Raw genomic sequence first — 27143 nt, forward strand, 5'->3', positions numbered from 1 at the left:
GTGATCAGTGGCTGTGTTGGTGATCCACAGGTCCAGGGTTCAAATCCCACATTATGCACACTGACTTTCTTGAATAAAAAATAAAAACTCAAAAGCACCAGGAGACGTCTGCTGAATGCCCCAAGGTGCCTTGGCTCAATGGTGTGGAGCGCTTGACCCAGTTGCCAGCTTCAGACAGTTGGCCGGTTCAAGTCCCATGTCATGACATCAAGGTGCTGGGAAGGACCATCGGGAGACGGTGCTCTCTCCCCCTGTTTCCTGAAAAGTAACGGTTGGGGGTTATGCCGTACGATATAGGCTATAGCCCACGGTCCAAAATGATGAGAAACGAGGATAACTTTTTTTTCCGCAATTTCCGCAATTTCCGCAATTTCCATTTCCGCAATTTCTGCAATTTCCGCAATTTCGGAAATTGCAGAAAATTGTTAATTCCGCAATTTCCGCAATTCCGCAATTTCCGCAATTCCGCAATTTCCGCAATTAACATTTCCGCAATTTCCGCAATTTCCGAAATTGCGGAAATTGCGGAAATATTAATTGCGGAAATTGCGGAATTGCGGAAATTGCGGAATTAACAATTTTCTGCAATTTCCGAAATTGCGGAAATTGCAGAAATTGCGGAAATGGAAATTGCGGAAATTGCGGAATTGCGGAAATTGCGGAAATGTTAATTGCGGAAATTGCGGAATTGCGGAAATTGCGGAATTAACAATTTTCTGCAATTTCCGAAATTGCGGAAATTGCAGAAATTGCGGAAATGGAAATTGCGGAAATTGCGGAAAAAAAAGTTATCCTCGTTTCTCATCATTTTGGACCGTGGGCTATAGCCTATATCGTACGGCATAACCCCCAACCGTTACTTTTCAGGAAACAGGGGGAGAGAGCACCGTCTCCCGATGGTCCTTCCCAGCACCTTGATGTCATGACATGGGACTTGAACCGGCCAACTGTCTGAAGCTGGCAACTGGGTCAAGCGCTCCACACCATTGAGCCAAGGCACCTTGGGGCATTCAGCAGACGTCTCCTGGTGCTTTTGAGTTTTTATTTTTTATTCAAGAAAGTCAGTGTGCATAATGTGGGATTTGAACCCTGGACCTGTGGATCACCAACACAGCCACTGATCACACTGAGCTAACTGCTGGTTAATACAACACAGCTTTTCTGTGCTAGTTGATGTTAGTGTGGAATGCAAAGTGTCAGTAAAGATTTGAGTATGTCGGGGTTCGAACCGGCACACTTCTACTAGGTATACTACGAATATCATTTGACTTATCCGTTGGTCCACTGAGGCACACAATCATGGGGAATTTCTGTGCTGCTTTAAAGTTGTCCTTCTGAAAGTCAGTGTGCAAAGCAAATACTACATGCTAACATTGCTATGGCTGTGGGTCCATGCTGTACATATCTCAGTATGGCTTTGTTAGTTTGGTTTCGCCTTCGGGCGAAACCAAACTGTGGCCTTTGAAGCAATTACATCGAGAACTGCCTCAGGCTAAGTAAATAATAAGAGGCACGGTCGGACATATCAAACCAAATACAATAAGCAGCACTGGAAAATAAACATGAATGTGTAAATACACTAATAGAATTACTCAGGGACTTATAGTCCCAGTTTTACACCAAACACTTATATTTTATGTATTAGCACCACAATATACAAAACAGGATTTTGAGCAGGATACTGACACCAGGATACTGACCCATATAGCACCACAAATAAATATTAGGCTAAAGGTAAACTGTCTTAAATGCTAAGTAATGTTAAGTAAATTAATTACCACAGGCTTCATTCGCTAGTTGAGGCAAGGTGAAGTCTGTCTCAAGACCCGCCCATATTCTGCCTCTCATTTAAGGTTGAATTTGTTCTGAAGGTGGGTAAGCCAATCAAAGCTGGAGTAAAAGTGAAACCTGTGTATAAATGTGTATTTTATGTATTTAATATACAGAATATACAAGGACAAATAGATAAATACATGCATTATAAAACACTGCAGATAATTATTGAGCCAAGGAGAAAAGTTTGACTCCACTAGAGAAGGGTTGATTGCAAGCCCTGGTGACGTGTCTCACACACACACACACACACACACACACACACACACACACACACACACTTTCGATTTGGCTCAGCAGCTGTTCCGCTCCAGTCCAACTCCCTGCATGGCATAGCCTTATTATGCTCTTATTAATGTAATATCATTAAATGTCCCCCTGAACATCTGACTGCACCATTTCTGTTTTTTTACACACCTCGTAACATTCATTCCTTTTGGCAGGACCAGATAGCCTTGGTCCTGGGAGATTTACGGCATCTGCACCATTGTGAGACTCAAGCGGATTATTCAACTGTGTGTGTGCGGGGGGTGGGGGGTGTTGGTGGTGGTGAGGGGGGGGTTGTTGAGGTTAAATCTTTGGGATTATTTATCGTCTGTCCTCCAGGTTCGGCTCAATTCTGCCTCTCCTAGATCAGGTAAAATAATGGCATCCATAACCTTGGACGCCGGTGGGCTCCGAGTATGGAAGCAACTCTCTCTCACTGCTGCTCTTACCGTTTACTACATGTGGGGAAGCACAGAACCACACAAAAAGGCACACATGAACGTATAAGTACACACACACACACACACACACACACACACAAGCAGTATTTCTCTCCACATCTGGGCAACGTGAAGAGGCATCCTGAATTGATCGGGGGATAATGAAGGAGCAGAGGAGGACAGGATCAATGCAGAGAGACCCAGTTAGGAGAAACACAGCATGAACACAGCGCAGGCTGTTCGACTCCAACACATGGGCAGACGGGATAGTAAATCTACCAGGAGTAGAGCATAATGATTTGCGTGTGTGCGACTGGGCGTGCGCTTGTGCGTCCACACACACACACACACACACGGGTGTGCAAACGTGCATGTGTGCGGGTGAGAGAGAGAGCGTGTCTTCAATAGATCTGCCCCACATTGTTAAACCGGTATTCCCCCTCAGCCACCTGTACCACAGAGTGGCCTTCCCGGATTAGAAGTTTCCTTCCCCGGCTGGCCCGTTTGTCCCCCCAGTGACCGCTGATCTGATCTGAGAGACCTTGGCAGGTCATGAAGATACGCTGCTCCGCATCCTGATGAAGCTCCGTCTTGGACACGTGGGAATCGCACGCGGCGGGAGAGCGTACCACTATACCACCACAATTATAATTCTGTTACACACATCAGACAGGAGATAATGCCATCGCCACGGCTCCAGTGGGATACTCTGGGATTCTGAGAATGTATTGCATTGCATGATCTAGTAGTAATGTATAAGATAAAAGAAAGGCTTTGGTATATCGAGGATTCAAGAGAACAACCCACCGTATCGAGCGTGGCTTGGAGGGTGAATATGGATATATCAATACATTTAATATGGAACAGTACAAAACAGGTACAGATACAGTATGCCAGATCTGTGTATAGTGAAGCATTTTCCAAAGTGAACTTTCCAGACACATTTATTGGGCTGATAACATTACTCAAACACAGTGTATGACCATTGTAAACAATAAAACAGAAAGAAAAGGCATCAGCTCAGACTCTGAACTGCTCCAGAATTCAAAGTGCGTCGAGCATTTCAAAATACTCAACTTATTTTCTGTATCTCTTTTTTTATTCCTCTTGATATATCTTTTGAATGTTTGTTACTTTTTTTTTTCTTCTTTTTTTTTTTTTTTTTACATATTATTCAGCAGTATTGATAATTATAATATGTACAAACTAGGCCAAGACACTCAAGGTTGCTCTCCGGCCCAAAAGCCTATAAATAATTTGCACGATTCCTTAGACAATGTGGCGTTTTCTGAAACTGACAAGGCAAGGCTGCAATCCTTCACGCTTGTTTTTTGCTGTTAGCATGCCTTGTTGGTGACAACTATGACAGGTCATCAAAGACTCTCGCAGACCACTTCATCTTGACCAGAAGGGGGCAGTGACTTAGTCCTTGAAATTTCCCATCAACAGTATAGCTCTTTATGTACAAAAGGCTTGAATGTCCCAGCATAGCACTGTTTAAGGAGGCTATTAAATAAATGCTTCCGTTGTTTGTTTTTAAGTTCATTTTCAACATGTTTTTTTTCTCCCAAAAAAAGTTCAGTATCAAAATGTAGATATACTGTTATTTGTACTGGGGCTAGTTAGCATGTGTTAGGACAGGGGTTCAAATAGTTCTCAATGTATGAAAAGTAGAGTCTCTTTACTCACAATACAGTCTTTGAAAATGTTTAGTGTGGGTTTTTTTCTTCTTTATACAACGCCATGAAATAATCTTAGATGAGATGCAGCCTTGATCCCTGCTTCAGTTCTTTACCCACCGCGCGCGCGCGCACACACACACACACACACACACACACACACACACACACACACACACACACACACACACACACACACACACACACACACACACACACACTTTCCATCTATCTCCATTTGCGCTCTTCCTAGTCCGTTGCCTTCATCACTCGTTTCCACACTTGTCCGTGGGAGGTTACTTTAGCAGCCACTCGTTCACTGGAAGAGAGTCAAAGGACAGGAGTCACTGTACTGGTCACAATGCTAGTTCAAAACATATAGAACTCCACTAGCATAGCATTTCATGTAGCAGTTACACAATAATAGGGGACAGTCTGCTGAATGAGTTTTCTTCCCTATGTTATACCAGTGTTGGGCAGTAACGAGTTACTAGTTACATATTACTGTAATATTATAACCTTTTCCAGTAACGAGTAAAGTAAGGTATTACTCTGCCAAAACAGTAATATTATAACTATTTACTTTGTAAAAAACATATTACATATTACTCTGGATTTGTTGGCTACCGTTTGAAAACATTTTATTTAAAAGGTCAAGAGAGATTGCTGCTTTATTTTATAGCCTTTTTGGCTGATTGGCGACTCTACTTATATTATTATTCAACACAATTGGATTCAGTCCTAAAATAAGCTGACTAAACATATTGTGTTGTTGTAGGATCCTTTTTTGCAGGTGGGGGGGGGGGGTGTAAAAGTAATAATAAGTAACATATATACAGTATATTGCCCAACAATATGCAGCTGAAAAAGACTGATGTGAGACTGTTGAATATTTTGTTTTATATCCTGCAATTATTCAGTTTGGCTGATTGGAGACTTCTTATTCCAATGAATTGGATTCAGTTGTAAAAGGAGCTGGCTAAACAGATTGTGTTCTTTTGCGGGTGGAAAGGGTCAGGGAGGAAAGCAAACATACACTTTGATCTGCACCCTTCCACATCATCACCCCCTAAAATAAATCACATTCAATTACCCCCAAGATAACCCGACTCTGGGGGTGTTTCTCCTGCCCTAAAGGTTAACTGTACAAAACTATCCAATTAGCTGTGTTTCCCCTTTCTAATGAGATGCATCGCCTCCCTGGTTCACCTTGAAGCTATTTACATCTTTAAATGAGTCAGAGAAATTAAATTCACAGCTCAGCTTTTGTGTTTTCCTGGCTTGTTCTCCTGGGTAACAAGGGTGGTGGGGGTTGTGAATTCGCTCTGTAAATGACTGAATACACTTCCACATGTGAGAGTGCACGTGCACGCTTACACTGCACTCCAAGAGTTTTGCAGATGTTTGTGTGAAGTGATATCTGTTCGCGTCCGTGCTTGTGTGTGTGCGTGTGCCTTTGTGTACCGTCCGTATATAGTTTATTTGAGAGTGAGATGTGTTTGAGGTGGACAGCCAGGTCGGGGCAGCAAGTTTAAATCTCCCAAAACTGGCAGCACTGAATAGCTCCACTCATATGGATACGCAAATATAAATTGGGCTTTCAGTATAGTCTTCACGTGATAACCAGTTGCACATTCTAGAAGGGGGCAGATGGGCATTCTTTTCTAAGGAAATGAGAAAGGAGCAGCCTTTGACCCATGTGGTAATACATGAATTGGCCTCGCTCTGCGCCCAATCGTATTATGGAAGCCGTATCGGGCCGTGTTGAACGCACACACATATGGCATACGACGTTCCTGAATATTTTAGCATTGTGGGAGTGTCCATATGTTAATTATTTTCGCAATTTGCTATTAAGCCCCTTGAACTAAAAACACTCGCATAACGATAAGACATGGGTCTGACCACCTCTTAAATGCAAAAAGCACTGTTTGATTTGGGCTATAGCCCATATCGTACGGCATACTATGGCACGCCGTTTTTCATCATTTTTGAGGATTTGAAAAAAATGAAAAAATGAAAAAAACGATGGGTTATAGCCCATGTTTTTTGAAATTTTGGGAAAAAAAGTTAGCCTCGTTTCTCATCATTTTGGACCGTGGGCTATAGCCCATATCGTACGGCATACTATGGCACGCCGTTTTTCATCATTTTTGAGGATTTGAAAAAAATGAAAAAAACGATGGGTTATAGCCCATGTTTTTTGAAATTTTGAAAAAAAAAGTTAGCCTCGTTTCTCATCATTTTGGACCGTGGGCTATAGCCCATATCGTACGGCATACTATGGCACGCCGTTTTTCATCATTTTTGAGGATTTGACAAAAATGAAAAAATGAAAAAAACGATGGGTTATAGCCCATGTTTTTTGAAATTTTGAAAAAAAAAGTTAGCCTCGTTTCTCATCATTTTGGACCGTGGGCTATAGCCCATATCGTACGGCATACTATGGCACGCCGTTTTTCATCATTTTTGAGGATTTGAAAAAAATGAAAAAATGAAAAAAAACGATGGGTTATAGCCCATGTTTTTTGAAATTTTGAAAAAAAAAGTTAGCCTCGTTTCTCATCATTTTGGACCGTGGGCTATAGCCCATATCGTACGGCATACTATGGCACGCCGTTTTTCATCATTTTTGAGGATTTGACAAAAATGAAAAAATGAAAAAAACGATGGGTTATAGCCCATGTTTTTTGAAATTTTGAAAAAAAAAGTTAGCCTCGTTTCTCATCATTTTGGACCGTGGGCTATAGCCCATATCGTACGGCATACTATGGCACGCCGTTTTTCATCATTTTTGAGGATTAAAAAAAAATGAAAAAAACGGTGGGTTATAGCCCATGTTTTTTGAAATTTTGAAAAAAAAAGTTAGCCTCGTTTCTCATCATTTTGGACCGTGGGCTATAGCCCATATCGTACGGCATACTATGGCACGCCGTTTTTCATCATTTTTGAGGATTTGAAAAAAATGAAAAAAACGATGGGTTATAGCCCATGTTTTTTGAAATTTTGAAAAAAAAAGTTAGCCTGGTTTCTCATCATTTTGGACCGTGGGCTATAGCCCATATCGTACGGCATACTATGGCACGCCGTTTTTCATCATTTTTGAGGATTTGAAAAAAATGAAAAAATGAAAAAAAACGATGGGTTATAGCCCATGTTTTTTGAAATTTTGAAAAAAAAAGTTAGCCTCGTTTCTCATCATTTTGGACCGTGGGCTATAGCCCATATCGTACGGCATACTATGGCACGCCGTTTTTCATCATTTTTGAGGATTTGACAAAAATGAAAAAATGAAAAAAACGATGGGTTATAGCCCATGTTTTTTGAAATTTTGAAAAAAAAAGTTAGCCTCGTTTCTCATCATTTTGGACCGTGGGCTATAGCCCATATCGTACGGCATACTATGGCACGCCGTTTTTCATCATTTTTGAGGATTAAAAAAAAATGAAAAAAACGGTGGGTTATAGCCCATGTTTTTTGAAATTTTGAAAAAAAAAGTTAGCCTCGTTTCTCATCATTTTGGACCGTGGGCTATAGCCCATATCGTACGGCATACTATGGCACGCCGTTTTTCATCATTTTTGAGGATTTGAAAAAAATGAAAAAAACGATGGGTTATAGCCCATGTTTTTTGAAATTTTGAAAAAAAAAGTTAGCCTCGTTTCTCATCATTTTGGACCGTGGGCTATAGCCCATATCGTACGGCATACTATGGCACGCCGTTTTTCATCATTTTTGAGGATTTGAAAAAAATGAAAAAAACGATGGGTTATAGCCCATGTTTTTTGAAATTTTGAAAAAAAAAGTTAGCCTCGTTTCTCATCATTTTGGACCGTGGGCTATAGCCCATATCGTACGGCATACTATGGCACGCCGTTTTTCATCATTTTTGAGGATTTGACAAAAATGAAAAAATGAAAAAAACGATGGGTTATAGCCCATGTTTTTTGAAATTTTGAAAAAAAAAGTTAGCCTCGTTTCTCATCATTTTGGACCGTGGGCTATAGCCCATATCGTACGGCATACTATGGCACGCCGTTTTTCATCATTTTTGAGGATTTAAAAAAAATGAAAAAAACGATGGGTTATAGCCCATGTTTTTTGAAATTTTGAAAAAAAAAGTTAGCCTCGTTTCTCATCATTTTGGACCGTGGGCTATAGCCCATATCGTACGGCATACTATGGCACGCCGTTTTTCATCATTTTTGAGGATTTGAAAAAAATGAAAAAAACGATGGGTTATAGCCCATGTTTTTTGAAATTTTGAAAAAAAAAGTTAGCCTCGTTTCTCATCATTTTGGACCGTGGGCTATAGCCCATATCGTACGGCATACTATGGCACGCCGTTTTTCATCATTTTTGAGGATTTGAAAAAAAATTCAAAAATTAAAAAAACGATGGGTTATAGCCCATGTTTTTTGAAATTTTGAAAAAAAAAGTTAGCCTCGTTTCTCATCATTTTGGACCGTGGGCTATAGCCCATATCGTACGGCATACTATGGCACGCCGTTTTTCATCATTTTTGAGGATTTGAAAAAAATGAAAAAATGAAAAAAACGATGGGTTATAGCCCATGTTTTTTGAAATTTTGAAAAAAAAAGTTAGCCTCGTTTCTCATCATTTTGGACCGTGGGCTATAGCCCATATCGTACGGCATACTATGGCACGCCGTTTTTCATCATTTTTGAGGATTTGAAAAAAAAGAAAAAATGAAAAAAAAACGATGGGTTATAGCCCATGTTTTTTGAAATTTTGAAAAAAAAAGTTAGCCTCGTTTCTCATCATTTTGGACCGTGGGCTATAGCCCATATCGTACGGCATACTATGGCACGCCGTTTTTCATCATTTTTGAGGATTTGACAAAAATGAAAAAATGAAAAAAACGATGGGTTATAGCCCATGTTTTTTGAAATTTTGGAAAAAAAAGTTAGCCTCGTTTCTCATCATTTTGGACCGTGGGCTATAGCCCATATCGTACGGCATACTATGGCACGCCGTTTTTCATCATTTTTGAGGATTTGAAAAAAATGAAAAAAACGATGGGTTATAGCCCATGTTTTTTGAAATTTTGAAAAAAAAAGTTAGCCTCGTTTCTCATCATTTTGGACCGTGGGCTATAGCCCATATCGTACGGCATACTATGGCACGCCGTTTTTCATCATTTTTGAGGATTTGAAAAAAATGAAAAAAACCATGGGTTATAGCCCATGTTTTTTGAAATTTTGAAAAAAAAAGTTAGCCTCGTTTCTCATCATTTTGGACCGTGGGCTATAGCCCATATCGTACGGCATACTATGGCACGCCGTTTTTCATCATTTTTGAGGATTTGAAAAAAATGAAAAAAACGATGGGTTATAGCCCATGTTTTTTGAAATTTTGAAAAAAAAAGTTAGCCTCGTTTCTCATCATTTTGGACCGTGGGCTATAGCCCATATCGTACGGCATACTATGGCACGCCGTTTTTCATCATTTTTGAGGATTTGAAAAAAATGAAAAAATAAAAAAAACGATGGGTTATAGCCCATGTTTTTTGAAATTTTGGAAAAAAAAGTTAGCCTCGTTTCTTATCATTTTGGACCGTGGGCTATAGCCCATATCGTACGGCATACTATGGCACGCCGTTTTTCATCATTTTTGAGGATTTGAAAAAAATGAAAAAATGAAAAAAAACGATGGGTTATAGCCCATGTTTTTTGAAATTTTGAAAAAAAAAGTTAGCCTCGTTTCTCATCATTTTGGACCGTGGGCTATAGCCCATATCGTACGGCATACTATGGCACGCCGTTTTTCATCATTTTTGAGGATTCGACAAAAATGAAAAAATGAAAAAAACGATGGGTTATAGCCCATGTTTTTTGAAATTTTGAAAAAAAAAGTTAGCCTCGTTTCTCATCATTTTGGACCGTGGGCTATAGCCCATATCGTACGGCATACTATGGCACGCCGTTTTTCATCATTTTTGAGGATTTGAAAAAAATGAAAAAAACGATGGGTTATAGCCCATGTTTTTTGAAATTTTGAAAAAAAAAGTTAGCCTCGTTTCTCATCATTTTGGACCGTGGGCTATAGCCCATATCGTACGGCATACTATGGCACGCCGTTTTTCATCATTTTTGAGGATTTGAAAAAAATGAAAAAAACGATGGGTTATAGCCCATGTTTTTTGAAATTTTGAAAAAAAAAGTTAGCCTCGTTTCTCATCATTTTGGACCGTGGGCTATAGCCCATATCGTACGGCATACTATGGCACGCCGTTTTTCATCATTTTTGAGGATTTGAAAAAAATTAAAAAATTAAAAAAACGATGGGTTATAGCCCATGTTTTTTGAAATTTTGAAAAAAAAAGTTAGCCTCGTTTCTCATCATTTTGGACCGTGGGCTATAGCCCATATCGTACGACTATGAACTCTGACTGCAGGGGGATATATAATGATCATTATAACAATGTGCAAGAAAATATTTAAAAAGATGGAAGAACTTTATATTTGTGGACAATCAAAATATGTTTTTTATTTTAATGTGGTGTGGATATGGCAGACTCACCATCTAGAAAATAAAAACAATTCATTTAAAATAGGTTACAGACCCCTGTTATATGCGCTTCCTTTGGGATTATTTTTATAGACCTATTTACTTGTTTCTATGAGACATGGCAACAGCGCTCTTTTCTGCGGCTTTAGTTGGTAAAATGTTGAGATTAGAAACGGCCATAATTTTCATTTCTCAACCTTTAAAAAAAATAAAAACATCTCCATAATCCTTGGGAACTTTGCTTTCATACGCTGTATCACACCCGATTCAAGTCTTCTTCAATAAAATGCTACGAGCGAAGACCATATACCATCGGGGCCACAGGCACAGCATTACGCAGCACGCATTCAACTCATTCCTTCATCGTGACTTGAATTAAATAAAATATAATAAACTTTATTTTACTGGTGTTTTTCAATAGAAACTAATTATTTTGAGGCATAAAGGTGACAGCATGCAGTGCAATAGGAATAATTAACCCAAATGTGACAAAGTCATGTCATGTCTTCTATGGTGCCAGCATGAAGAAATGTAATACCACGATCCCCAAAGTGCGCATTCCGTATGTGACATCAGCTGACTGGTAAAGAGAATAGTACGGACATGTTGATTGGGTACGTCTCAAACACTCCTTAAACACTCCCATGACTAATTCAATGCCGTTTTGCGCAATCCACGGGGTGTCGAAAGCGCTTCTTAACATGCCCAAAATTGCTATATGACATTCCACACGCCCCCATCTCTTAAAACTGTAATATTATATGTAATATTATTGGAACTGCTTAATCGAGCCCCTAGAGTGACACCTTGTTTGAGGACCAACATACCCAACAATGCAAAATACTAGGCACTTGATATTTTTAAGCGAGCACAAAACCACACCAAAGGGTCAGGTCGGGACAAAACGGTTTTAAGGTAAACCACACCAATGCAACTCATTGAGTTGCAATGAGTTGCATTGGTGTGGTTTACCTTAAAAAAAACGTTTTGTCCCAACCCGACCCTTTGGTGTGTTTTTGGCCTTAGACAACAGGGGTGCAAAGCGAATAAATGACACCTGCATTCCATTAGCACTGCCTTGTGCCGTTCGGAAGATTGGACCAAGACAGACAGAGATGAGAGAGACAGAAAGAGGGATGTACAGAAAGATAATGGTGTCTGTCGGCTACAGCACAGTAAATCCCACACAAATCACAATGAATACTATGTGTGTGTGTGTGTGTGTGTGTGTGTGTGTGTGAGCAAGTGTATGTGCTTTAGAATAAAGTGGGGGTGGTAGCTTGTTTTGTATTGTATTTACACTTTGGGGGTAACATTCAAATTGTTTGCAGCAGTCGTCCAGTTAGTAGTAAACAGACCGATCAGAGAGCAGCAGGCTGGGGTCGGCTCCGAGCACTGTTAAGTCATTCATCAGCCTGTCAACAGGCAGAAGAGTCAGTCATCCTGTCCAGTCAGTGCCAATGCCAGTGGTTGACTGTGTAACTGACTACCTCTGTCAAGGTTTTCATCACCCTCCTTTGTATCCATCTTCTATGAATTCCTGCACAACTATCTCCGTTTTATCTCTCAGAGTGAAGAGACCTTATCCTACAATGCACTGACTGGGGTAAGAAGGAGATAATTCTTAATTATGTTCTTGATAGAGATAAAGCCATACTGTAGGCCTAGATTAATTTCTGTCGAGTATACTTGACTTGAATACTGCTATATACTGCAAGATGAACACGAGTAGCCTAGATGGCGCGTGTGTGTGCGTGTGAGTACATACCTCGGTACTGAAGCTTCTGAGCCCTGTTGTTGGGACAGTCCTTGCCCTGCATGCTGAAGTTGATGTTGGTGCGGATGCAACGGTTATTCAGGGGCTGGACGGGACGCACGTTGTCACTCATGCTCAGGAAGATCTGAGAGGGCTGGTTCTGGCTCAACAGCCGCAAGGAGTGCATCTTAAATAAGAGAAGGACAGGAAACAGACAGGTCAATTTGGGAAGACAAAACTCTGAGAAGAATAATGTGTAAAACAAGACGTGAGGGTTTCGACTCATCTTACACTGTGTGCCGGCCAGAGGTTTACAAGGTAATACAAAATCCAAGCTTAGAAATAAGTAAGTAAAAAAGAATTTCACCTCTAGCTGTCCCTCTTAATCATGATTCATGACCACAGTTCAGATAAGAAAGCTCACAAAATAGAACTACCATATTTTCCACTATTCCTAGCTGTGGCATTCATGTGACTCAGGCCTGCATTGAATAACTTAGTTCTTGGTGTGTTGTGTTGGTTCTGACACTTACCTGCATCCTTGTTATATAGACAGGTTTATTCATCAGGATCCATGTAGCCGTTTCAAAACATGGCGGAATGGTCATAGAGCCATCATAGGTGATGAAACTATGCGTCTCAGGGTAGATCTCTTCTATGTTCAGGCCTGTCAGTAAATACGCATCATCTAGAAGAAGTAAACCAACAAGGGTAGATTAGAAAAAGGGAACATAGTGAAGTAAAATAATAGCACATTCATTGTTTGCCAATTATGTTTTACCCCCCCTTTTCTCCCCAATTTACTCATTATGGCAACTGATTCCTCCTCACACATTTCTGTCACTGCTGTTGTATCCTACTGTCTCACCTGCCAGTGAGGAGCCCCCACCTGGAGCCTTCAATCTACTCCTCCCGCCCAACACTCCCCAGGCTCCTACGGGAACGTGGGAGTATGTGCAATGACAATTGTCACCCTCCCTGCCCAGGTTCCCTCCCCGAACACGGGCCCATTGTGTATTTGTGTTCGTGTAGACGTGTAGACGCCCGACAAAGCCGGTTGCACCACGATGGATTCTAACCCACAACCTCTGTGGTGGTGGGCAGGGAGTTGTTTACCACTGCACAACCCGAGCGCCCTTGAATTCAAGGTTAGAGTTTAACACATTTAGTACCGGAACTGCATCAAAATAAAGGCGCTGCTTGCGCCAGAGTAATCGCCAGAGTAGTGATCGCTTCTATTTTGAAAGCCATGAACCGGAAATACGTTCTTAAAAAAGTTGACTGACAAAGTGACCTCAAAATCTCCGATCATCTTAATATATTTATATACACTCCAAAAAGAGTTCATATTTTGCGGGAGAGACGGATGAGGAGCAGAAACGCAGCGCCAGCATATCGATCCATTCATCACCACGGAGAGCGCCCTGGATCAGGAGATACGAGTCATTCTTTCCGCCGCGCTAACATGGGAGTCAATGACAAGCTAATATTTGCACAGAGCGTTAGCATACGGCAAGCGAAAAGCGAAATGCCAAAAAAAAAAAAAGGAATAATTCTGAATATTATCATCTCGCCCCGCGTCGTTTGGACGTCGCTAGGACGTCCACAGACGTCTAAGGCACCTCTCGGTTCCAATCCTTATGACGTTTCAGGACGTATTATGTACAAAATGTGTTAATGAATATAACTTACTTTTTAAGCACACCCCCTTTCAATGACAAACCTCATCATTTATCACGTTCATCCCTTACATCAACTATTTGTCGGCTCCTGTGTCACGTCACATATCATTCTCTGTGCTGGGAAGAGGCAATGACAGGCTAGCTGGTGTTGTGTCACAAAAGCCCTTATATCAAAACTGTCTTCTTTGTCAGGACGTTAATTAAATGGACCCTCTCTCTCTCTCTCTCTCTCTCTCTCTCTCTCTCTCTCTCTATCCCCCCACCTCTCTCTCTCTCCCTCACCCACGCTCTCCATTTCACTCTCTCTTCACACTTCACTAGCCAACTCTCAATAACTTGTCATCTGTTTGAGCTTCCGTTGACAAATAGGTGGCAAAACCCTCTCTGCCTGTTGTGATGAGGTCATAGTGGCGGTCGGCCACTGCACCCTCAATGCTAATTCAAGCTGCCACTGAGCTGCATCAGTATTCTACACTGCATTGTCTTACCAACAGAAGAACATAAAACTAAACAAACACAAACATGAACACAAATGAAAACAGGAAAAACAGCACCCATTATAATTTAGCATTCTCATATAAATATATATGTTATATTTTGGTTTGTTGGAAAATAGGGGGTTTGAACTTGAACAGCTAAATCTGTCCTACTCCCAACATTCCAAAAATATCCAGTAAATAATGTTGTGCTGTCAGACATGGAACAGGGCCACCCTGGTATACTCACCCAAGTATAAACAGAGCTTTGCAATTATAGCTTAGTTTTGAATGTGAAACATTTACAATGTCCATTAACACATTGGTGTAAAATTACATCATCTCACATCCAACGCTTGATCGCCTGACAAAATGACTTGAGTGCTAGAGGGCACTCTTCACCAATGATGCTACAGTATGACTTCCAGAGAAGAATACACCCGGAAATCTCATGATTCAAACCCGATCCGATGCTAAAGGATTTAACTCGGCGATAACAAGCCAAATTCAACTACAGATAACTAAAGAGCGGAAGATCGCGGCCACAATCATTCTTCACCGGGCGATAGACGAGACCCACATCCTCCCCCCAGACATCCGTTGCAAAAACACTGCCAATGGCAGATTAATTAATTGACAACAATTTATAATTGACATTACTATGAATTCACCATTTCACAAAGCATACTATAGTTTTTATTTAGAAGCAAGCCAAAGGAAATTCAACTTGCAGAGACATGAAAATCCAACAGACTTTAAATTTCCATTAATGAAATTAAAATTGTCTTCTCGTTCTAACATGTCCTTAAAATGTTGTGAACATCAATCATGTGCAGATTCTATTAGCACCACTCCCTCAACAAACTGTGGAGTTGTGAGAGCAGCTGTATCAGATACCTTTGATAATCTGGTCGGCATAAATAATTCCGTTTGGATGGTGGTGTCTGTTTGTCTATGCCTGTGCGTGCGTGCGTGCGTGTGTGCTTGCGTGTCTCTAGATCAATTTGAAAAATGTATGTGCTGGGGCAGCACCATTGCTAGTGGTAAGAGGGATATGCCTGAGGACTCATAAGGATGAGGGGGCGGTGCGTGTGTGTGTGTGTGTGTGTGTGTGAGAGAGAGAGAGAGAGTGTCCACCAGTGTGTGCAAGTCAGTGTATCTAGGGCAGTTTTGACAGCTGTCAGAGTCCATGCTCTGCAGGCCTTCCAGCAGGACCCCAAGGACCCCCCCCGCCCCCCCCCCCCCCCCCCCCCCATCCTCGCTTTCGCTCCTCGCATACCCACTACTGCTTGTGCGACGCCTCCCTACCACAAGGGGACACTCTGTTTATTCAGCCAAGTATCCACTCCCCCCATTAATCCAATTATTGGCCTCTTTTTTCTCTGTAGCCCCAGGCTACCTCTGCAGTGATGCTCTGGTTCTCCAATATGACTGGCTGGCTGGCTGGCTAGCTGTCTCTGCAAGAGAAACCTCTGGAGAGCAGCTGTCGACTGCTGCCTAGCAGAGTAGTCTCACCCCGAGCCTCACTGTATGTATGTATGCACGGAAGTACTCAAATAAAAACATAAGAAAATGCAAATCTCTCGCTATACTGCAGGGCCTTGATTACCATTCGCAGCTAATTGATATCCGCAAATGCTTTTAGAGACGGGCTCACGGTACAACAGGAAGCTAATCGGGGGGAAAATGGCAGGCAGCTGGCGCTTCCAATCCATTAACACAGCTGTTTAGACATCTCTTTAAGCAAAGGTGCTTTAAAGCAGGCGTGAGCGGCCACTTACTTTTATATGTTATTCTTGTAATGGTGTCTCTGTTCAACATCCGATTCAGGAATGAGTTCGATGTCTCTGCGATCTGAAACAGGGACATAAGAAAGCGAAAGAGTGAGTGAGTGAGTGAGTGAGTGTGCATGCGTGCGTGCGTGCGTGCGTGCGTGCGTGCGTGCGTGCGTGGGTGCGTGTGTGTGTGTGTAAAGACAGTGAAGAAAACAATAATAGCAATAGAGCATAATGACACAAAGTTTGATAAAAGGAAATGTATTTACTTGACAATTATATTTATTTTAAGTTGAGCACAGGCCATAATTCACACTCTCAACCTTTTATCGGGGACGTCTCAGTGGATGTCAGTATGTTTGGGCACGCAAAAAGAGCTACAGGGTGCCAAAATGTGTGAACATCTCCGGTGCCGTGGACGGGAGAAGTGCTAAGAAGTTCTCCTCAGAGACTCTTCCAGGTCTACGCATGAGTATGAGTATGGCTCCAACTTATCTGCACTTAACCTCCGGCTATGAACGCTGCAAGGCAGGGATGGGCAATACCACAATTTTCGACCCACTGGCAAGTAATACCAAGGCTAGTAGGCCTAGTATTCCGATACCAATACTCTCAAAAGGCTTCTTATACAGTAAAAATTCCACTTGTATGGAGTGAGAAGCACTCACTGCATTTATATCGGCCACATGACGTTGAACATTGAGGTATTGCCGAACATTGACCTATTGGTGTGAACTGGACGTATTGGCGTGAACATGATGTATTGGTGTGAACATGACTTATTGGCGAACATTGACGTACTGGCGAACATTGACGTACTAGAGTGAACATGACGTATTGGCAAACATTGATGTATTGGCGAACATAAACGTATTGGCGAACATTGACGTATTGGCGAACATTGACGTATTGGCGAACATTGACGTATTGGTGTGAACATGACGTATTGGCGCGAACATGACATTTTGGCAAACATTGACGTATTGACATATTTGAATCACAACCCAGAGCCAAAAGCAATTCCAAAATGCAGCAAAAGGGGTAACATGACATTGTAATTGGCTAGCAAAAATAGTGGGAGGGGCCTATGTACGTGTTTGCGGCAACCACACACATTTTTCCAAAATTGAGACTATTCTAGATTCATGTGCTTTAGTAGGTTTAATAGCTTTTGACACACATCAATTTTTTTGAGTGAAATAATCATGCTTGGTGAATCTCTCAGTGAACAACAGAAGAAGGAGAAGTCATTCCTATTCCTGGCCGATTATTTGCAACGGCATTTCGTTTTATCACTCTTTCAGGATCCATACACAAGTATGGATATTTTGGAATCGATCCGCCCGTCGCTGCTGCAGGGACTCCCTGAAGAGCTACCTTTCCCTTTCACTGTTAACCACCAGCCCTTCCTGCTCACACGTTAACTAAACACTCAGCGGCCTGAGTGGGAAAACCTGTTAACAACAGATGGATGCGCCTCACACTCACACCCTCCCTGTGTGCCGTCAGACCCGTCTCCATGTGCCGTCACACACCACCACAACGCAACATCCCCCACCGGCCTTCACTTCTCACAGTTCTAATTGAAGAGATGTCTTTGGGCAAAGTGATTAAACAACGATGTGAACACTGCCATCACTGCAAGACAGAAATGATTTCCTCTTTGACCCGTTTTTCTTTATGCATTTCTCCATGCAGCTGGCTGTAGCAGCCACTCATGCCTATCCTCTCTCTCCCACCATCTCTTTTCCACTTTCTCTCTCTCCCTCTCTCTCTCTCTCATAGACACTTTTTCTTATTTCCCCAGCGACCAATTAGAGAAGTGCTACTTTTTTAAGAAGTCTATATGAAACCAGTAAAGAGAGAGAGAGAGAGAGAGAGAGAGAGAGAGACAGACAGACAGACAGACAGACAGACAGACAGACAGACAGACAGACAGACAGACAGACAGACAGACAGACAGACAGACAGACAGACAGACAGACAGACAGACAGACAGACAGACAGACAGACAGACAGACAGACAGACAGACAGACAGACACAGACAGACGAGCAACACAGAGAGAGACTAACTTTCAGTGCATAATGGCTAAATGTCAGTCTGACACATGATGCTGCCATGCCATGCTGTCAAACCGCTCCTCCCTGACTGTCAGTCACATGTCACATCAATCTACTCAATCGGTTCGATATCTGTAATTCTCACACACACACACACACACACACACACACACACACACACACACACACACACACACACACACACACACAGAGAACATGGAAACTCCACACAGAAAGGCCCTTTCGCCAGCCCTACCTCGGTTATGGGCACTGATGACACGGAGGAGAGAACACGCCCCCAGCGCCCACAGCGTCCCCAGCGGGAATTGAACCCAGGACCTGCTGTGAGGCGACAGCACTACAGACTGTGCCACCGTGCCCCGACAATTTTTAACCGTAAAGCTCAGCGCGATGCGTTTTGTATAGATCAGCCATTTTTTGATGCATGACACTGACACGCAAACAGGTATAAATCATGTTCAATTCTAACCCCTAAATCGAACCGCTAAATGTCTCAATTCTAATGAGGCCCAGGACCTCACAAGGTCTATCTAAACTAAAATTATTACAGCTTATTGTAACTAAGTGTTACTAATAATTTTAGTAGTGGTTATGAAAAGTGAGGACAGAAATGTGAGGACGCAAATTGCGATTGGCTGGAAGGTGTGCAATTCTACGCTGTGATTAGCTGGAAGCCGTGTCATTCTGCATTGTGATTGGCTGAGAATCGCATAAGGTGTGCCCCACAAGCAGCCGAGGGAGAGAGATGTCATCAGACATTGTGCAACGAGATTGCTCCCTCAGTGGCTGAACCAATGGGCTATGTGCACACACACCATTTTGGAAAGAAGTTAAGAACATAATTATGAGCCTTCATTGGTATCAGCGCAGGAAATAGGGAAGCAGAGCGGAAGTAGGAAGAGTTATAAATTCTGTGTGCATAGAGCCCATTGATCTGAATTGCACACAGGCATTGCACAACGCAATCTTGGGGAGTGTGGTTGCCTATATAAGATATATAATATAGTTGCCTATAATGTAATACATAGGCCACCACACTCCCCAGGATTGCGTCAAATGTGCACATCATTGAGCTATAATATACTGTATCTAGAGAACGGATTGAGGAGCGACAGCCCCGCCCCCGCTATTAACTTAAATGGAAGTTGCTCAGTGGCGTTTTGAAGCACCCGGAAGAACGACGGTGTCTTCCGTGTAGTATCCCTCGAGCGTTGATATGATTGGTTGGCTCCTATCATATAGTAGCCCTCGCACTGTCCTCTGCGTCACGTCCTACGTCACCATCAGGGGCATAAGGCAACGCCAATACGAGGTAGGCAGACCAGGCAGCCTACCTGCCCCCCCCACACACACACACAATGAGCGCAACAGTGAGTGAACGGCCTTGTTCTATCGCCCTGCATTCACTGTGACCCTCTGTCCACATTGGCCCCACACAGCTAATAGTGTCCTACTGCTGTCCCTATTGGCACCTCATGCCACTGTGCCTGGGAAGGGGGTTTCCTGGCATTGTGACTCACTCAAAGCCATGGCAGCGTGTAGCAACATCATGAAAAGGTCTTCATGGACAGCATTAGTCAGAGAATAGAACGATCGATGTTGCTAATATACAGTGCACAGTATAGGGGCAGAGGCTGTGGCAGAACACATCTTCAGTCTGGATTGAACCAGGGACATTTTCTAATTATGCAGTTGACACACTATATCTGGTCATGTACCAGCCACCATGCTGCTTGTATTGACCAATAGGCAAACAAGTCTAAGATGGTGAGAGTGAGAGATGAAAATATGCAAAAAATATTTTCTGGTTTTCTGGTTTAAGTACTATCAAAGACACATTTCAGTGCACTGAGAGACACACAGCTGCTTTATACTTCTCCTTACAACAGTGTTTTTACCTGACTTTTTTTTCACCGGTTTGTGTTAAAATCACCATAAAACCGCCTTTTCATATCACGCACCACCGTTTGGGAACTCCTGCTGTAAGGCATTGGTGCAGCTACAGACAATGACTGACGTTTTGATGTTATCAGAATCATGACTCTGAGGAAGATGTAGTAACAATGTCAGTCATTGTCTGTACTACACCTTCAAACACCTTCAATAAAGACACCTAAAGTTGTCCAAGATGCTCAAGTGCCTTCTTTACGTTTGCTCCTGATCTAGATGGCTTGGCCTTCCTGGCTTGGGCACACTGTGAATGTGTATATAATAATATACGACCACTTCATTCTATTGTGAGCGAGACTGGGGATTCACCTGCTGCATGATTCACCACTGTGGAGGTTGTGAGCGGAGATACAGCTCCATTTCCTCTGGGCGATCCTGCCTACCCAGCTCCTCCTCTACATCCTACATCCTAGATGTAGAATACATAATCCCCACTATCGTCATGGTGGATGGAGGGGAGGAAGAGGAGTGTTGACCCCAAGTCAGATTCTCCTCCAAACTGAGTGACAGTCCCGCATTGACTTTGGGGAGCTAATTAGAAGTTAGCGGCTGAACTTTACTTTTTTCAGTTCACACAATGCCAGGGACGCTCACAGCCTCTCTGATCTAGGGGCAGCTCACCGGGGGGGGAGGGGCCGTCTCATCCACAACAAAGAGACAAGGGACTGCTGCTGCCACCTTCCATTCCAGCATCGCTCTGACAAAGAGCCAAAGAGCAAATTGTTTCCCTTCAGCGGGATAATTGAATCGCTAATTGATACACCTCTCACAATGAAGTGAGAGTGAAAGAGCAAGACGGAGAGAGATAGCAGGATAAATTAAGGACAAATTACATCATCCGTTGTATTGGTATTATATGAAACAGTGACCCACATCTTGGTCCTGACCAATGACTATGCTCCCTTAATATCCCGCAGTTAATGTTGTTCTTTAGTCATGACCGTGTCACAGAATACTAACCCATTGGTGGAGAAACATGGATTTAGACAGGAAGCGATTATGAACCAGCATTGCAGTGCTACATACAGTAAAGACACAGACCTCTACATGATAGTCTGCCTCATGGTGATTTGATGACACTGACAGGATATGATGAAATGATCTTCTATCCTATTGGACGGCACTAACGTGACATGCCCATATGTGGAGACTATTCTGGTGCACTTCCAAGCAGAGTGAGCTCATTTATTTGTCTGTAATTCCCACATCTCTACATTAATGCTTACCACAGCAATAGCAGTGCACCCTTGCTCCACTGCACAAGAATGGGATTGTGCAGTGTCCACTAAAGCTTTGTAATTGACTGCATAGACACATACTGTAGGTATGTGTATATGCAGTCAATTACAAAGCTATAGTGGAGGATGGATTTCGATACTTCAGTAAGCGAGAAAGAGAAACATACCTGATTCATTATAGTTAACTAAAACAAACTAAATTACGAAAACTATAATAGATAAGTTTTAGTTAGCTGAAATAAAACACAATAACGACACTAAACTACCTAGCCTGCTTTAAAAACGAAGTAAAACTCAACTGAAATTGCGTAACCATGAAGTAAAAATGAAACTTGAAGCTTACTTTCATGAATATGGAGACTACGACCAGTCCGTTGGGGCTTTTAGCTGCCTCTGTGTAGTTTGTGTACAGCTCGTGGTTGTAGTGGATCAGCTGAACCTGGAATATACAGAAAATACAGGAGGGCAGACAAAAGACAACTTTATGTTAGTGAAACCCTGTTATTGCATCAAGAACCAACCATTTAATGAGTACTTTTCGGGCTACAAATTATGTCACACACACACACACACACACACACACACACACACACACACACACACACACAGTGTGTATATATGCACACACACGCAACGCACACACACAAACACACACACACACACACACACACACCCTTTCTTAAGTAAGAATATTAATAAATGAAAACGAGAGCGACAATGAATATAAAACTTCATTCATACTGGTAAAATTGCTGGTCTTCATGTTACGTAAGGTAAACCATATGTCACACTGTGCTGTACTTGCTGGCAGGTAAAAAAAATCCTCATGTCCGCCTCTATTTAGAACTCAGCAGACGGAAGCAGCATGGTTCAGAGCCTTTACCTGTATTCAACCGGTCGGCTCGAGTAAGTGTTCCTAATACTGTACATTCTGAGCAGCATATTCAGTATTATGAAAGGAGAAATATAAAAGAAGTAACATGAAGGGCTAGCGGGGCCTTTCAGACGCTGATGTGGAAACCATGACGCCGTCTCTTGCTATGAGGATAATGTTTAACTCATACAGATAGTTTACCCACTCCAGCCGTTCAATATTCATGCCCTTTAGTGATTTTTCTATGTGGGCAGACTTCTGACTAGCGCGCACGCACGCACGCACGCACACACACACACACACACACACACACACACACACACACTGTCACACACACACACACACACACACACACTGACACACACAGTAAAAAATGAACGAACAAAATAAAGAAATAACTCCTATGTGCTTTTAGACTTATAGGTCTCTCTTTAGTTCTGTATTTGCACAGTAGTGCTAATGAAACTTCTCTAGATTGACCTCATGTCAAACAAGGGAACTACAAGTCCCACATAAACCTTTGTATTTGTTTTAGTATTACATACAGTAAGAGGGCTGCTGCGATTATATAAAGGAGGGCAGTTCATTAACAGCGTTACAATAAATTCTCACACCACTATAATTCTAACCATAATCCCTCGAAAAGAGCTTGGCATAGGCACCTCACTGGAGGACATAAATAAACAAATGTAAGGGGAGAGTAATTATGAAATGCTCGATCAGGGAAGCACAGTGCGACAGAACGTCTATAAATGCAATCAGGGCTAGAGAGGAAGTGATTAGGACCCATGTTGATCTGATTAGGGGTTTTTTTCTCTCTCTCTCTCTTCCTATCATAGGAAGTCAGCTGGTGGTGGGAAATAAAAGTGTATTATATAATAAGCCAGGAGTGGACGCCAAATGCAATGTGGCAGGCAGGGAGGGAGAGAGATGAGGGCGAGGTAAAAGGATAGAGGCACAGACAAAATCCATCCAAAGGAAGGTTTTTGGAAGTTGATATACGGAGTTGATATCATTATTTAATTTGAAATGTTGGCTTCAAACTGGATTTTGGCAGTTCTAAATGTTTCAACTACAGTGGTGCTGCAGCTATCGATATAATACGTACTTTAGCTGATTGGCAAATAGACAATATTATGGCTGCCAAACTGTCAGGAAACAGAGAGAGACGTAATGAGATCTTTCGGGGGCCCTTGAAGTTGTGTTATTTCTTTATTTTTTATTAAATAAAACTATTGTGTCATGACGTTTATTACCATCAGTGTCAATAAAACTGGCATTGCCAACAAGATGCCGTTAAACTCAATTACAGTAACCATGGATAGTGTTTGAAGGGTTAGGGCTGCGGGCCCAGATGGTGCTGTGAGCCATGACAGGCTCTTTATGGCATGATGGCTAGCCTGGCCCCGGGTTGGGGAAATATATGAAGACAGTAAGTCGATATAGGAAGAGAGGTGGGCAATGCTAACAGGAAGAGTGGGAAGCACTGGGCTGGAACTGACTCTCTCCATTGCAACCTACTATTCCTTCCTTCCTCTTCCAGATTAACTGGAGCGTGTTCTCATGAAAACTGAACACAGCAGCACAACTTGGCTGTGTTGGTCGTGGAGTGGATGGCAGAATAGTCAGATACTGGACACAAAACAACTCTCTGTATCTAAAATAAATGTATTCCAGGCAGCACGTGTTGCTCTTCCATAAGGCAATATCCAGGGCATAATGTATTATAGATAATAGATCTCTTAAACCAATCAGTGTGCAGGTGCCATTCCCTTTAAGTTGCGTAACGCCCAAACCACACCTTTTTCACGGGGGAACGCCTCTTACACAATACTAAATCCCAAAATGGAGATAGGGCTCCTGGCGTGAGATGGAGCCCTACGTGTGTAAACATGCATCAGTGCATTGTAATGCATTGATCTGGTGGTGGTTTAACTGCATCGATTTGGATGCAGCAATTTGAAAGTTAGGATTGTATATAATCTATTATTTGGGCCCAAAATGTCACTTCTTGAAATTAAATGTGATCAGTGAGAACTTGAAACTTGGTGTATAATTCTATTATTGACTTTTTCATTTAGGTGTATTTTTATTCAAATCAAATTGTGGTGAGATTTCATGATGCATTGAATCATTTCCAAAAGTATCATAATTAAATCAAGTTGTGAGGTCAGAAATGTAAGGGCCATCCACAGCCAGAATGGTAACTATATTAACAACTAACGTTTTAAGTTGTTTTAACACTAGCATCATGTCTGAAGTAAAATGAGACAGAAGTAGCATGTGCTTAAATTCATATTTAGAAAATGTTTCAGATGTCAATGTCAATTTCTGAGATGATAGAATGGTGATGGATGATGATGGTCATGGAAGGGGAACCTTCTGAAAGCTTCATGGGCAAAGATAATCAACTTCAAAATCTATAAAAGAAACGGTCAAAATGACCTCTCAGACATGCTAGTGAGATGACACAGTCTACACCACTGCTATAATGACAACAATTATAGCAAATTATGTGAGTGGATGATAGAAAAACGTATATCCAACTAAAGTTCATTCAAATGTACAGGCTATCATGTTGAACCTATCACCAACGTGCGTGCATGTGCGCGCTAGTCAGAAGTCAAAATGACCTCTCAGACATGCCAGTGAGATGGCACAGTCTACACCACTGCTATAATGACAACAATTTTAGCAAATTATGTGAGTGATGATAGAAAAACCTATATCCAACTAAAGTTCATTCAAATGTCGCAGGGTATGATGTTGAACCCATCACCAACGTTCAAAAAGGTAGATGACATTTCTGAGAGACTCATCATTAAGTTTCAATATATAATTAATACTATGGGCTGGGTTATCCATATAATGCATTCGGTGAGCCACCAGCATCCAGATTGCTCTTATTATTAAGAGCAATTTGTAAGATAATTTGGACTGCACAAAGTGCACATCCTCCTATAGGTACCGGGGCAGGAGGAGTAGGACAAAGGTTCTACGTCCTCCTGGTGGGAGCTCTACACTAGCAGGTGAGCCAGAAGGATACAACAGCAGTGACAATACATAGAACATATTAGAAATGTGTGGGGGAGACGAATCAATTTGTATAAAGACTAAAGACTAAATAGTTGCTGACACTTATGTTTCTTTTAGAAGCATAGAGGTGAAGAGAGTGTCGAGGAGAAAAAGAGAAAGTTAGAGAGAGAGATCAATAAGTACTGATTTTCATAAATGCACTTCTTATCTTCCTTTTCTGTCACTGTTCAACGTATGCAGGAACATCAATATCCATTTTGTGTCTCTGACACATTAAGAACGCACAGCGTGTGCTAGGCACAACTGTTACAGAATGCCCACATCATTATCTTGATAGTTAACGTCATACTATACTGTAGTTATCATTCTTAGTGTGGACGGCCCTGTAGCAACTAATAGTATGTAATAACAGCACATAATGCAATAATAATTATGATAATGTAATAACACTGAGCGCATAACATATTTGTGCATAACTGAATCATGTAATAATGTGTTATATTAAGAACCTTACATAACAGTTCATAATGTAATAATGGCTCATATTGTTGAGAAAAGTGTTACACAAGAGATAATATATGCCACAGCGGGAGTTGTAGAGAAATAACGTCCGACAGGATGATTAAACACAGAGGCAAAGCCGAGGTGTTTAATTATCCTGAAGGGTTGTTTCTAAACATCAATGAGTAAATGAGCAAATGGTAGGCAACCCGGACCGGCGGAGACCTGCACTCCGGGAGAGCTCTTTTCTAGTTACCATTTTACTTTGGTCCAGGACTCAAAGTGCACTGAGGGGTCCCAGTTTTTATCATGTTCTGAATGAAAGCTATTACATTTTCATTTTCATCATGTTCTGAATGAAAGCTATTACATTTTCATTGTCGGCTTGCATGAACAGACAAATGGACAGACAACAGACAGACAGACAGACAGACAGACAGACAGACAGACAGACAAGACACTGATACACTATGCTGCCTAGCCTAACATTGTTTCAGTAATTGAACATGATCAAAACATAGTCTGCTTGACAACTCAAATAAATATTTCCTTCACTTTCTCTTCTTGTGGCTGCTTCATTCCCTTTGTTTTGCACGGGGCTTTCCCTCATTACCTGGGACTTTAGATGTGATTGTATCGCATCATAGAAATGTGACGCTTCACAGGCGCGTTTCACCCTTTTAGCGCTCCTTCAACAGCCTTGCTTATACATTTCGTCACTCTTGCGGCGATACAATTGTCTTTTTTCACTTTCTCCCCGCCATTTGATGCACCCCATTTTCAGGTCAGGTTAACAATTTTATCTAATCAGAAAGAAAACTCATGATAAACCAGCAATTTGGAAGTGATGAAACAAATAAATATGGAATTTGAACAATATAAGATTGAGGGGATCTCTCTCCTAAACTATTAACCCACCTGAAAATACATTTTCTGTAAGCTAAAGAGCTGGAGAGACAGGAAGACCCCTTTTACTGAGAAAACACACTATTCAGAATAGAGTTTTAACCTTTTAAAAGAAA

The 27143-nt window shown here is 41.7% G+C and overlaps 1 protein-coding gene across 1 annotated transcript in view; it reads right to left on the reverse strand.

Annotated features, from left to right (window-relative positions):
- Positions 1-4435: 4435 nt before the first annotated feature.
- The window catches only part of ca10a (carbonic anhydrase Xa), a 171456-nt gene continuing 148748 nt past the window's right edge, over positions 4436-27143 (reverse strand). Inside the window, exons 5-9 of the mRNA XM_080788940.1 lie at positions 22054-22149; positions 16446-16518; positions 13040-13194; positions 12519-12693; positions 4436-4538 (exon numbers count right to left, since the gene is read on the reverse strand). Of these exons, the coding sequence (XP_080645066.1) occupies positions 4516-4538; positions 12519-12693; positions 13040-13194; positions 16446-16518; positions 22054-22149 (522 nt within the window). The 3' untranslated portion in view covers positions 4436-4515. The remainder of the gene's footprint in view (positions 4539-12518; positions 12694-13039; positions 13195-16445; positions 16519-22053; positions 22150-27143) is intronic.

The sequence above is a fragment of the Protomyctophum bolini genome (assembly GCF_963924005.1).
Source record: "Protomyctophum bolini genome assembly, chromosome: 18".
NCBI classification, from domain to species: Eukaryota; Metazoa; Chordata; class Actinopteri; order Myctophiformes; family Myctophidae; genus Protomyctophum; species Protomyctophum bolini.